At 41.0% G+C, this 13,456-nt stretch overlaps 1 protein-coding gene across 1 annotated transcript in view; it reads right to left on the bottom strand.

Annotated features, from left to right (window-relative positions):
• Window positions 1–296: 296 nt before the first annotated feature.
• PTGER3 (prostaglandin E receptor 3) overlaps window positions 297–13,456 on the bottom strand; it is a 33,495-nt gene continuing 20,335 nt past the window's right edge. The window contains exon 3 of the mRNA XM_056844758.1: window positions 297–775. Coding sequence (XP_056700736.1) covers window positions 485–775 — 291 coding nt within the window. The 3' untranslated portion in view covers window positions 297–484. The remainder of the gene's footprint in view (window positions 776–13,456) is intronic.

Below are 13,456 nucleotides of genomic sequence, written 5' to 3'. Positions count from 1 at the left end.
AACATTTTCAGTTCTTCATCTTCTTCCCCCACTCCCTGAATCGACATGAAACAGTTCTTCCTTCTCTTTCAATGTAAAAAAGAAGGCTGGAAATAGAAGAAAACATCTGGCCATTTTAAAACCAGTCTTTTCAATAACTTATTTGCCATTGAATCTACATTCAAAGTTCAATTTTAAACATTATAGGTTCTTATCCCATGTTGCAGGGAAATCCAAAGGATGTCTTTGGTACATGCACAAAAAAAGTGGCAACCTGGGCTATGAATTACAAAAGCAACATGACTTGTACATTGTTAGTTCTAGCAATTTCATTTCTTAATAATTTAACTATTTCCTTCCGACAAGGAAAAATATCATATGCATTTAAAAGATCACTGAATATAACACTTCCCTGTAACGTACATAGAGAAGGCATATCTCTCTGATGCCCCGATTCACAGTAAAATATGACAATGCGTGGAAAGTTGTTTACATGCAAGTTGCTTCAAGCGACTGTTGTGTGTCTGATTTTGTCTGACAATATGATGTGCCGCCCTTTCCATCTGTCTTTAGAGTGGCAAGAGATGGCATTTGCTACCTGGCAAACCTTTTGCAGGAGAATCTTCCTAAACAGCAGGTAAACCCAGGGGTCTAAGATCTGATTGAGGGAGGCCAAGCGGATTGCAGTCAAGAAGAAATTGCACTCTTTGTCAAGTTCCGTGCTTTGAGTTTGGTTGCAGGCCATTTCGCATTGCTTCATAGAGACGGGGCTGAAGGTCACTTGCAACATGATAATCTGTGAAAACAAGAGAAAATGTGTTTGATGTAGACACAGAATTCCTAATTTTGCGATGTTGCTTTACAAGGGACACTAGGCACCTGCATTAAGGGAATGGGAATGGAAGAGGTAGTTTGGAATTTCCTGCATTGTGCAGGGGGTTGGACTAGATGACCCTGGTAGTCCCTTCCAACTCTATGATTCTATGGTTATTTGAAAAAAACAACACTAAATCACTACTAGAAAAGTGCAGTCCCTTTGTTCAGTCCCTATTTGCTTTCAGAGGTGGTTGTTGCGAGCCTTTTCCTGTTGCACATACTTATTCCTCGGTCATTTCTTTCTTTTGCATTATTTCAACAGCATTTTTACTACCAAGTATATGTCGTATATGATTTCTACATTAAAATATTATAACAATATAAAAATAACTGTGGTTATTTTAATGAGAAAATTCAATGTGAATAAACAAAAAATGGTATCAAAACTCATTGGTTGGATCCACACAGGCAGGAACCAAATTATAATGGTGTGCTTTGAAGTTTGCGTTATGTTAGAGTTGCCAATGCAGGCTTGGGAAATTCATCAGGGCTGTTAGAAAAGACAGAAGAACACTTATTTCCTTTTTTCAAGTCCAGTTTACTCCATCTCTTAAAAAGCTACTAATCTGTAAAGCAAAGCAACTCTGCAATTCATCTCTATTTTATACATCTCTGACAACCATGGGACATAAGTTTCTGAAAAGGACAGAGAACCACAGAGTATTTATTTTCCCATGGATTAGCTGGGGTTCGTTTTTCATTACCTAAGATCTCTATAAAAACACCACTCTCCTAAAATTTGGTGCCGCTTAAAGGTGTGCAATAAGCTTTGCCTTCACCATCATTAAGGTTCATCAGGTTCTACTGTGGTGAAAATATTTTCTAGTAACCATAATTAAATGGGAAAAACTAATTAGATTTGGCACAGAATATTCTGATACTATGTTGGTATGACAATTACTATGCCCAGGTCTGGTTATGTGTAAAATGTGTATGTGTTTGGAATGATAACAATGAGCTGTGAATTAGCATTTTAATTATGATAAAGAAACAAACCAAGGCACAATTCAGCCATTCAGTTAGCTTGCTGTGCAGGGATCGCTGAGTTCTGCTGAAAATACAGAGAGCCAGTTAAAAGACTCTTCTGGTGTTGAAAGCCATTATGCTAGGTGTTTAGGGTTCCCAACTGCCTGCTAATGGTGGGCAATTGCCTGCTGCCTGCGCTGCTGCCTTCCAACACTCAGCTGGTCGGAAGGCGGAAGCGGGTGGCGAAAGGGGGGGCAGTGACCAGCACCCCTTACATGATGATGTCATTTCCAGTCTGACGCAAAAGTGCCGGCATTGCACTGATGGGGTGATCTAGCACTCTTCCCCATAAACTCTATGGAAACCATAGAGTTTTTGGGGAGAGTGCTAGAGCATTCCCCCAGCTTGATGCCGGCTCTTCTGTGTCAAACCAGAAGTGATGTCATCGAGCAGGGGATGCTGAACATCGCCCCCCGAACCCGCCTCCTTAAAGCTCCTGCTGGTTGCCAGGAAAGTCCTGGCAACCCTGTAGGTATTCCAGTCTTGGGGACCATTTCATATGGTCTTTACTTAGCCAAGATGGGACTATATAAGGTTGTTATAGAAGACAAGTATTATAGCTAACCTGTGCTGAGAAAGACCATAAGTGTATAACCTCACAGGTACAAAGCAGCATTAGAATGTGCATTGTCTGCAGCTTTTTAAACATGTTACCTTGATATTCGGAGAGCTGCTAAAGAACAATGTATTCTCCACAGCTGCACAATTCTCTGGAATTGGATTGAATAAGATAGTGGCCTTGTAGTAAAGTGGTAAGATGATCTCTGTAGATAAAGGTAAAGGTCCCCTGGGCAAGCACCGGGTCATTCCTGACCCATGAGGTGACACCACATCCCGACGTTTCCTAGGCAAACTTTGTTTACGGGGTGGTTTGCCAGTGCCTCCCCCAGTAATCTTCCTTTTACCCCCAGCAAGCTGGGTACTCATTTTACTGACCTCAGAAGGATGGAAGGCTGAGTCAACCTTGAGCCGGCTACCTGAAACCAACTTCTGTCGGGATCGAACTCAGGTTGTGAGCAGAGCTTGGACTACAGTACTGCAGCTTACCACTCTGCACCATGAATTTTCACCATGTACCCAATGACTAATCTTTCACAGAGTTATGTGACTGATATTTGCATGCTTTCCTTATAAAACCTTTCGATGACCCTGGCTTCCTATCTGAGAGTGGATTATTTCAGTGGTTTGGGAGCTGCTGCAGTGCCACTGCTTTAGGCACCACTGGGATAATACCAGACACTCTAGGTAACCTGGGAAGAGTCTGTGATGCAGTTTCTTCTACCACCCAGCATGAGTCCTCTGGAAACTTGGAAATGATGGCTTGAGGGAGAAGCCAAAGTGTGAGCTTTTCCCACAAGGTCTGGTGTTTTTAATTTTATCTTTGTGGCCTCGTGGCTTCCACATTGCTAAAGAAATATAAAGATCTGAAAGTCTGTTGTGGTAAACCTTTTCTTGAAAGACTCAAAGCAATCAGAAAAGAGGAGAAAAGCTAGTGGGTGTTCATAAGAACCAGGAAAAGGACCTTGCTTTCCTTGCTTTCAGGTTGCACTTCATCACAACCTAATTGTAATATTCCAAACCATTAGTACAACATAAAAATTATTATTATAACCATGTCTATGTCCCTGCCTGTGTTTATCTAAAGGGACTCAAAGAATATTTAGTGTTCTGTATTCAGTGTGTTTCAGAGGCCAACACCAGGTTTGTTTTAAAACTCTGGAACAGAACAGAAATGGCAGTACTTTGGCTCTCTCACATTTTTAAATGTAATGCCATATAAGCATATAGTAGCCTAGATGAAGATAGTGGAAATCACAAGGAGATAGTGGAAATCATTCTTTTGTTCAACAAATGCTAAGTGTTCTTGTAATATTTGGAGACCTCAGCAGACCTTCTGAACACTAAAACATGGTTAGATCTTGGATGGAATTAGCTGCTCAGTCCTAGCCATTTTTACTTATAGGTAAGTGCCACTGCGATGAATGGTGCTTACTCCAAGAAAGTATACATTGGATTGTAGCATTCCTAATCAATGAAACCAACCTTTGCGATAACCTGTGAGTATCTGAACCAAAATGAACCTGTTCATGAAATGTCAGTACATTGAGACTCTTTAGTATGCACACCTATGTATATTTTACAGTGCCCTCACTTGAAATGGTAGCTCGTTGTCTATTGTAACTGTTGCTTCAGTCTGTTCAATCTCTCTCTTATACAGTGGTAAAATGCTTAGATCTGAATCATGCATCAGAAAGATAGTTAACTTTTGAAACACCCATGCACTCTTTCTGGAAACACGTTTTTATTGTATTTCTTTAAAACATTTCGATGCCGCCTTTCCTTCCAAGTCAGGGTCCCGTAGGAGGTGAACATTAAAACATTTTAAACATTAAAACAGTGTTGAAACTACAAATGTATGTAAAATATTTAAAATAATTAAATAAAACATATAATCACATATAAACAGGGATGAGAGCTAGTAAGAGTTAGTGAGGGGATGCTAAAAATAAAAATTCTTCTGCTAGAATTGGTGCAGAAGTTATATTATTGATCAAATAAGTTTCTGTTACCCATTTTAAACACAAATAGCTTTCTAGGTCTCATTCAGTGCTGGCCCAACCACAAGGCAAATGTAGGCAACATGGGGCTGCCAACCTCCATGTGGTGCCTGGAGAACTCCCAGAATTACAACTGATCTCCAGACAACAGAGAACAGTTCCACTGGTGAAAATAGTTGCTTTGGATGGCAGCCTCTATGGCATTATACCCTGCTGTGGTCCCTCCCCAGGCTGTACCCCAAATCTCCAGGAACTTCCCAACCCAGAAGTGGCAACCCTAAGGCAACTACTTAGGACACCACATTTGAGGGGTACCAAATAAGCAAAAGGGGCCTCCTTTTTCCTGGAGGCTGAAGGAAGCTGCCACCACTCACCACCCTTCTTTCCCTTCCTCCTAGCTGTCTCATTCTCCGCTGCTGCTCTACAACCATCACCTACTAGCCCAGGCATGGGACAGTGTCGGAGCTTCCTGGGCTTCTGCTGCTGGAGCCAGCGGGGTGTGGGGGGGGGGAGGAATATCTATGGAAGAAAAGAACTGAAGAGAGTGGAGGTTGTGCCAGCAACAGCAGCACTCAGTCTGCTCCTGCCTCACCCAAGGCCCCGCAAGAGGAGGAGGAGGAAGAGAAACAGCAGCAGCATGTCTCTTCTGCTCCTGCCGCAGGCTGGGCTTGGCTCAGCCTCAGCCACCCTCTATGGTGGCATGCCTGTCTGTGGCAACAGAGAAAGGTAGTGTAGCTTGGGTCCTTGCACTTCCCACTATCTCCTCTGGGAGTGCAGAGTGGAGTCAAGGAGAAGCTACGGTCCTACAGGAAACCCTGCAAGATGACTGGAATACTGTGGAAGAAGCAGGTATAGGAACATAAATAGTAAATAAGTTCAGTGATCTAGCATTCATGCATCCCACCCCCACCCCTAAGGTGCTCCAGATCTGCTATAGCAGGAGGCTTTGGCTGCCCACTGTACTCTGAGTAATGGTGGGAGAAAAAAAAATTAAAAGGCCATGTTGGCTGCATTCCTATGTAACTTCTGAGTAAAACTCAGAAGTCATGTAGAGGTAGATCTAGAATCACTGGAAACTCGGAAGTCATGTAGAAGTAGATCTAGAATCACTGAAAAATCTATGGTTTTACCATAGAGTCTGGTGATTCCTAGAGGTGCCCTGTATCACTATGTTTTTTCACTATCACTAGTACTGCTGGGCTGGGAGGACAAGTACCATTGCTCCTGTAGACAGGTTAGCCCTCCTGATTCCAGACAGCCATACTGCAGTGATAGCTTGAAGAGAAGCTGGGCATTAACTGGCTTCTAAATCCTCCATCTGTGTTGACTCTGGTCTTCTGTAGATATCATGATAGACATGGAGTGCTTTCGAAGAGCTTATCTATTTTACATTGTTCATTCTGAATGAATAATACATAAAACATTCATTTTAGACTTCTTAGTTTTATCTCTATGGGGTGTGTGTGCGGGTGTGTACCAAAGTCATACTTCCCTTGAATTTGTTTTGCTCATGACCTGTTGGTCCACGAGCATAAAGAGCAGAAATAAAGGGAAAAGTCATAGTTCACCCTAGAGTGCCCAAAAACCTTAGGCTGGCACTGCAGTCATGAACATGACATTTTGAAAATATGGTAACAGTATTGTGACTAAAAGCTCAAGAACTTTTTCTTTCTCTCTCTCTGTTTTTGCAAAACAATACAATTTATTATATCTTAAATAATCCATCACAGTTAACATTATAAAGTTATACATTATAATGTTTTCTCAAGAAACGTTTGTCAAATTTTCTGTTGCTACGACACGTCATATCCTCTTTTTAAATTAGTCAGAATGATAAGAAAAGTTTCTTTGCATTTCAAGATCCACTCATTGGCTGTGGGGCTTAAATCAGATTTCCAGTAATGTGCAAATAAGCAGTTTAGCAGCTGTTAATATATGGGAAATTAGATTGCGCTTATCTTTTGGAATCATAGCTGTGTAGCTTAACAATATAACTTCAGCTGAAAAAGGGAAATCTACCGTATACCAAAACCTTTTTTCAAATAATCTACAAGAGAACCAATTTTTTTTTTTTGCTCTATCACATGCCTACCACATGTGTAAGTAATCTGCATCAGATGATCTACAGGACCAACATATATCACATGAATCTCTGTAGAGTTAGATAATTTATGTGGTTATACAAGTGCCATTGATGTAACATTTTTATCAAATTTTCTCTAAATCCAAGGGGAATTGAAAAAGTTAAACCATGCATAAACATATAACTCCACTTTCCTTCAGAAACGTCATAACCCAGATCTTTCCCCCATTTGGATTGAAATGGATGTTTAGACACATTGAACATAAAACTGCATGCATTTCTGAAAGTAACTTCTCCTGATTCATGCATATGGTTTCTTCAAATCTTGTCAGGCATCTGATTCCTAAACCTCTATGCAAATACTTAATCAAAAAGCTCCTGATCTGCAAATACTCAAAACCAATTAATGTTACCATAGCTTGCTCAATTAACTTCTTGGAAATCAACAGTAGTATTACCTACCATCAATCAATTATATGTATCTAAAGTGTATAACTCCCATTTAGCCAAGGAATTAAAATCAATTTTTTTGCAAACAATCTAGGACTCTTACTACTAATGCCAAAGGTGAAATATCAGGTGATTGTTTTTTCTTATAGCCATCCCACATTTGCAGGAGACTGTTTATAATCCTAATTTTTTTATTATATACTCTGTTCAAGAACCTTTTCAAATGAAAGTGGTCTTCTTAACTTTTAAACATACAATTACTGATTGTTAATCTGTAATTTTTAATCCACTCCCATTTTGTATGTTTTCCACAATTCTCCAACTAATAATATAAATTATGAAGCAATGACACCAGAAAACAATGATAAAAAGGGCAATGATAAAACAAGGGCTACTACAGCTATAAGCAAACAAAAGACATGTTTGGGTGATAGCACCACATGGATACCTCCCTGGTGTTGGAGGCATGGCCAGTGAGCAGGTGAGCAGAGATGTAAGAAGCATCTCCACCCCATTCCTCATAACACATGGGAACAACAGCATATTGTCTGAACCAGCCCAACTTGTCTCTCATTCTAGTTAAGGGCTGTGAATTCCAGAGGATTTAAACCCAATTGAAACAAATGGGATTTGAATAACATTTTCATTGATTTCATCACACCTAACTACAGAATGCATAATTCAGAAGTAATTTCCAGTTATTTTCTTGGAGTATTCTTTGTATAATGTAGAAGAAGAAGAGTTGGTTTTTATATGCCAATTTTCTCTACCTGTAAGGAGTCTCAAACCAGCTTACAATCACCTTCCCTTCCTCTCCCCACAACAGACACCTTGTAAGATAGGTGGGGCTGAGAGAGAGAACTGTGACTAGCCCAAGGTCATCCAGTTGGCTTCACATGTAGGAGTGGGGAAAACAATCCAGTTCACCAGATTAGAAACTGCTGCTCATGTGGAGAAGTGGGGAATCAAACCCAGTTCTATAGATTAGAGTCCTCCTCTCTTAAACACTACATCACCCTGGCTCTCAGCATCATTATTTTCAACATGTCAAAGTACTGAACTGGAAAAACAAAAATTGTAGTTATGGAAAAGATAATATAACACACACATATTTGTGTCCACTTCTAATTCCAAGTCTGAAGGCAGTAAAAAGACACAGACTTCAGCATATCATGTGTTACTATGATGTATTCAAGTTATGGGAATTTTGGCTCATAAGACACCTGGGTTTCCATCCTTGGAATATATCTGCTTCTCTTCTTTTGTTTCTTGTTGCTATTTGCCTCAAACAGATTTCTTCCTGCTGTTGATTTAGTAAGGTTGTGACTAGCACAAATTATTATCAGCAAATATAGGGAACAGCAATCATATTAAATAAATAACATTTTATTTAGGAGGCTAAATTGATGCTTTTTCCATTTGGATAATTACCATGTCTGTAAGCCTAACTGCCACTGAGTTCTCCATGAAGTTGCATTGAGATAGGCAGGGAACAAACAGATGCATGATTCCCTCTTTAGTTATTTTCTCCCAAAAAATTATACTGCACAATTTCTTCCCAAAGTGGCTCACAAAAAATCTAAGATATAAACAATAAAAACAACATGTCAAATAATAATCTACAGTGAAAAAAAATATACACACCATAAAAGCCCAATCAATTAACTGTTGCATACTTTATATGCCCCCTGAATGAGCTCCAGATTGCATGCTAGGGTTGCCAGCCCACTGACACCGATCAGCTGGCCAGTGGTGGGACTCACCAGGAGCAGGAGGCAGGCCTAGGCCACTGTCACTCATGATGTAGTGATGTCACTTCGCATTGCCAGCGTCATGGTGATGCTCTGAAATTTGGGCAGAACTCTATGGTAGAAACCATTTTTAACAGAGATTTTGCACAAATAGCAGAGCATTGCTGCGATGCCAGCGACGTGATGATGTCACTTCTAGTGCAAGCTGAAAGTGACATCACCAAGTCACCGGTGACGAGGCCTAGGCCTCCCTACCACTCCTGGTGAGTCCTGCCTGCCCCCTGCTGGTTGCCAAGAGGGACCTGGCAACCCTATTGCATGCCCTCCTAAAAATCAGCAACAAATATGACATTTTGACCTCCTCTGGGAGGCCATTTTACAGAGTGTGAGCAACAATGGGAAAAGCTTGTGACCAGGCCAAAACGTATCTTACTAGTCTGCACAATAGAATTTTGAGCAGAAACAAAAGTGTCATACTAGTTGATATAGGAAAAGATGATCCTTCCAAGGCCATAAAGGGCTTCAAGATCAGAACCAGAATCTTTAATTGAATTCAGAAACAAATAGGGAGCCAATTAAGACATTCTAAGTTAGGTGTTATGTGTTCAGATCAACTAGTCTTGCCAGGAGTCTAGCTACTACACTCTCCACCAATTACAGTTTAAATAAGAACGTAAGAACAGCCATGATGGATCAGACTAAAGGCCCATCGAGTGCAGCATTCTGTTCACACTGTGGCCAATCAGCTACCTCTAGTAAGTCCACAAACAGGAAGACTGCAAAAGCGTTATCCTACCTGTGCTCCCCAGCAACTCATTTAAAGAGGCATAATACCTCTGGTACTGGAGGGAGTAGACATACATGATGATTAGTAACCATTGATAGCCTCGTCATACATTAATTTGTCCACTCCCCTTTTAAAGTCTTCCAGGTTGGCAGCCATGACCACATCCTGTGGCAATGAACTGAACAAATTAATTATACTCCGTGTGAAGAAATACTTCCTTTTATTGTCAGAGTTCATTGGTTCTTGTAGGTTATCCGGGCTGTGTGACCGTGGTCTTGGTATTTTCTTTCCTGACGTTTCGCCAGCAGCTGTGGCAGGCATCTTCAGAGGAGTAACTCCTCAGTGTTACTCCTCTGAAGATGCCTGCCACAGCTGCTGGCGAAACGTCAGGAAAGAAAATACCAAGACCACGGTCACACAGCCCGGATAACCTACAAGAACCAATACTTCCTTTTGTCTGTCCTGAATCTCCCATGCTTCCGCTTCAGCAGATGATCTGAGGTTCTAGTATTATGGGAGAGGGTGAAAAGTTTCTCGCTGTCCACTCTCTCCATGCCATGCATAATTTTAAAAAGCCTCTATCATGTCTCGCTCACCTTTTTTGTACGCTAAGCAGCCCTAAGTGTTTTAACCAATCCTCATAGGACAGCTGCTCTAGAGCCTTGATCATTTTTGTTGCTCTTTTCTGTACCTTTTCAAGCTATGATAGATGCCACAGATAAGAATACAACCCAGCCTAAAAATGTGTCAACAACCACATAACCCACATATAAATGAGATAAAGTTAGTCAAGGCACCCTCTACTAGTCAACAGAAGTACAGACAGATGGAATGTTTGGGAGAAATTCCTCACTTAAATTGTTTTAGGGAAAGGAACATTCTATTTTAAGAGAAGAGAAAAACAATTTTAATTTTGTGGAAGGGAGAAAAAACATGGGAGAGGGAACAGCAAAGATCATGCTCCACCCTGGCCAGTTTAGATAGCAATCTTGTTTTTTAGTTGTTGTTTTTTTGTCTTTGTGCTGGCACATTAAGTGGAGTTGCACATCTACTAAGTCATATCATTTCCCCATTCCATTTTCAATCTGTATAGACGTAACAAAATAAATCAACTGGGTGAATAGGCTTCCCCCCGCCCCCTTCTTTAATATGGCCAGAAGCGATTTCTTCCTCTGTGCTTTATGGCTTGGAGAAATAGTGTAAATTTCTCACAGCTACTTTTGCATACCAACAAGCATCGGCTGAAGATATCTAAATGATGTGCAAGAGACTGGAAGCAAAATAGAACCCCCGCCCCCGCAAGTGCTATAAACATACCAAACAACATAAAATAGCAAAAACTTCCATTCGCATCATTTGATGAATTTCTTTACTTTTTACACATGGGCAGGTCCCATGGCATTGCATGTTTTGGGCACAATCCAGCCACATTTAAAGCCTGCTCATAGTATCTGGATGAGAGCCCACCAAGGAATTCCAGGGTTGCTAGCCAGAGGAAGGCAATGAAAAACCACCTCTGAAAGTCTCTTCTCTTGAAAACCGTATGGGGCCACCATAAGTCGGCTGCAATCTGATGGCCCTTTACACACAGACAGAGGATTTCACTTTGGTCATATTTTTCTCTTCATTTGCAAATACATAATATTATCAAATTATATTCTTCTATATGAACAATTGTTTTTAAAAACATTTCTTATACTTTTTCTTCAGGAGAAAAATTGCGGTGCTGCTATCTCCTGAAACAGATTTTCTATTCTCCCCTCCCGCTCCCGGGGTGTATCTAATGTTTGGACAGGTAGTCATCCTTATATTCTGGCCAGGCTTGCTATGAAGTTAAGGATATAAAATGGTGAAACAAAATGCATACTCCAAGGTGCTCAAGGAGCCTGCCTTATAGCCTGGCATGGACCTGTATGTATAGTTAGTGCTTCTCAGTGCTAGGAGCCTGGTCCTACAGTTTCACTGTAATGTCAATTGTTGTTAATAATGCAGGAAGGAGAGGTGCTGTGGCAATAAGGAAAACAAACACTCAATGATGAAACGTGCTATACATAACAAAACAGAAATTGAGACTCATACTTGCTGTGTGTGGAACACAAGAGGATCTGAGTAAGTGTTGCTTGTTCCATGCCAACTGTCTGTTCTATGTCAGATACTAGTGCTGTTGACCTAATTGGGAAAACTTTTTTTTTCTTGCTCTGAGGCAAGGATGGGCCCACAGACAGACATTTTAGGGTGAGGGAGTATAAGAGTATACTGAGGAAAGGAGATTAGATTGCCAGGTCCCTAGTATTCCATCCCTGTGAAAGTGTTGGGGCCTTATGATGCCATAGTGAATAATGGCACCACTATGTCTTGTACCATGTGGCAGCTGTGTGTGTAGTGACAATTACGTGGCTTTGAAGAGATGAGCTATTTATCACCACACTAGCAAATACTTTTTTTAAAAAAACAGGAATTAACAATGTGATAACTATAACATTTAGTTGAGTTGTAAGTACCAGATCTCATCACCAATTTATATGTGCAATAGTTACCACAGGAAGGTGCGCATAGAAGAATTAGAAGAGGCCCTCAAATCTGCCAGCTGATGACAGTGAGATTTCAACCTATTGCCCTGGGAGTGAGGGCCAAGGGCTGAGATTTTAACCTGCTTTCATGAGACACTGAGAAATGAGCCCCCAAACCTAAATCTCCGTGTTAGACCTGAGACCTCAAAGGTGGGGGCTACCACAAAATTTGAAAAGGCAAAAGCTTAAGTAATTTTGATATGCTGAAAAGTTAATTTACTACTTTAAATTGAATGAATTTTAAGTCCTAGGTGCTCAAGCACCAAATTTGGAGGAATCAAAATAAAAGAAAGATAAATGTAAAATATTGCATCATCATCATCATCATCATGATCTTGTATTCTAATAGCAAGTCAGTCAAATCTTTGGATACTTAAATCCGATGACTGGAGCTGTGAACAGGCAAGACAGACTTTTCTACTAACCTGAAAAAGGCTCCAGGTTTGCAGGAAAACGTGAAATTAAAAATAAAATAGATTGGGGTGTGTTTTTTTAAAAAAAATCTGAAAATGGTAAAATAAGTGCCTCTAGCATTAAGCAACCATGTCCCCCAGAGGCCATTGCTAGGCAACCACAGATTCCAGACTTGGTTCTGTCAGTACACAGTCAATAATATCGAACGCTGCAGACATGTCCAGGAGAATCAAAAGGGACACACTCCCCCAGCATTCTCCTAGTGAAGATCAACTGTCAGGGTGACCAAGGTCGTTTCCATCCTAAACCCAGGCCTGAATCCAGTTTGAATGGGTCTAGATAACCCATATCTTCCAAGACCATTTGAAGCTGCAGACCACCACCTGCTCAAGCACCTTGCCCAAAATGGAATATTGGCCACCAGCTGGTTGTTTTTCAGGTCAGTGGGGTCCACTGATGCCTTCGTCGGGAGGGGATTGCATGACTGCCTCTCTGAAGGTGGTCAGAACTACACCCTCCCACAGAGAGGCATTCAACCAACCCAGCCCAGCTCAATACCAACAGTTACAGAGGGCAACGGTTGAGTCGAGACATGGTGGGCCACACACTTGAGCAGCCTGTCCACTTCATCAGGCCTCATCCACTGAATATTATCCATACAACTATGACCTGACTGCACTCCAATAGCATACCAAGATTGAACTGACCAAATGTAGAATCTAAGTCATGCAAAATGCATTACAGTGGGCCTGTATATTTTCTGGGTCTACATGTTCAGGAACCTGGGATAAGAGCCCCTTCACAATAAGAACCCCTTCACAATTTGGAAACGTTTTGCTAGATGGCATTGCGTGAGCAGATGAGTGAGCTCACTTTGCCACCATCACCGCCGCAGCGCAGGCATGATAATGTGTTCTCAACTGTGCTTGGTCATCTTCACTTTAAGTTTTCCTCCACTTGAA

Source organism: Euleptes europaea, chromosome 2 (genome assembly GCF_029931775.1).
Source record: "Euleptes europaea isolate rEulEur1 chromosome 2, rEulEur1.hap1, whole genome shotgun sequence".
Taxonomy (NCBI): Eukaryota; Metazoa; Chordata; class Lepidosauria; order Squamata; family Sphaerodactylidae; genus Euleptes; species Euleptes europaea.
Note: the sequence above shows the minus strand (reverse complement) of the source record. Positions and strands in the feature narration are given on the sequence as shown.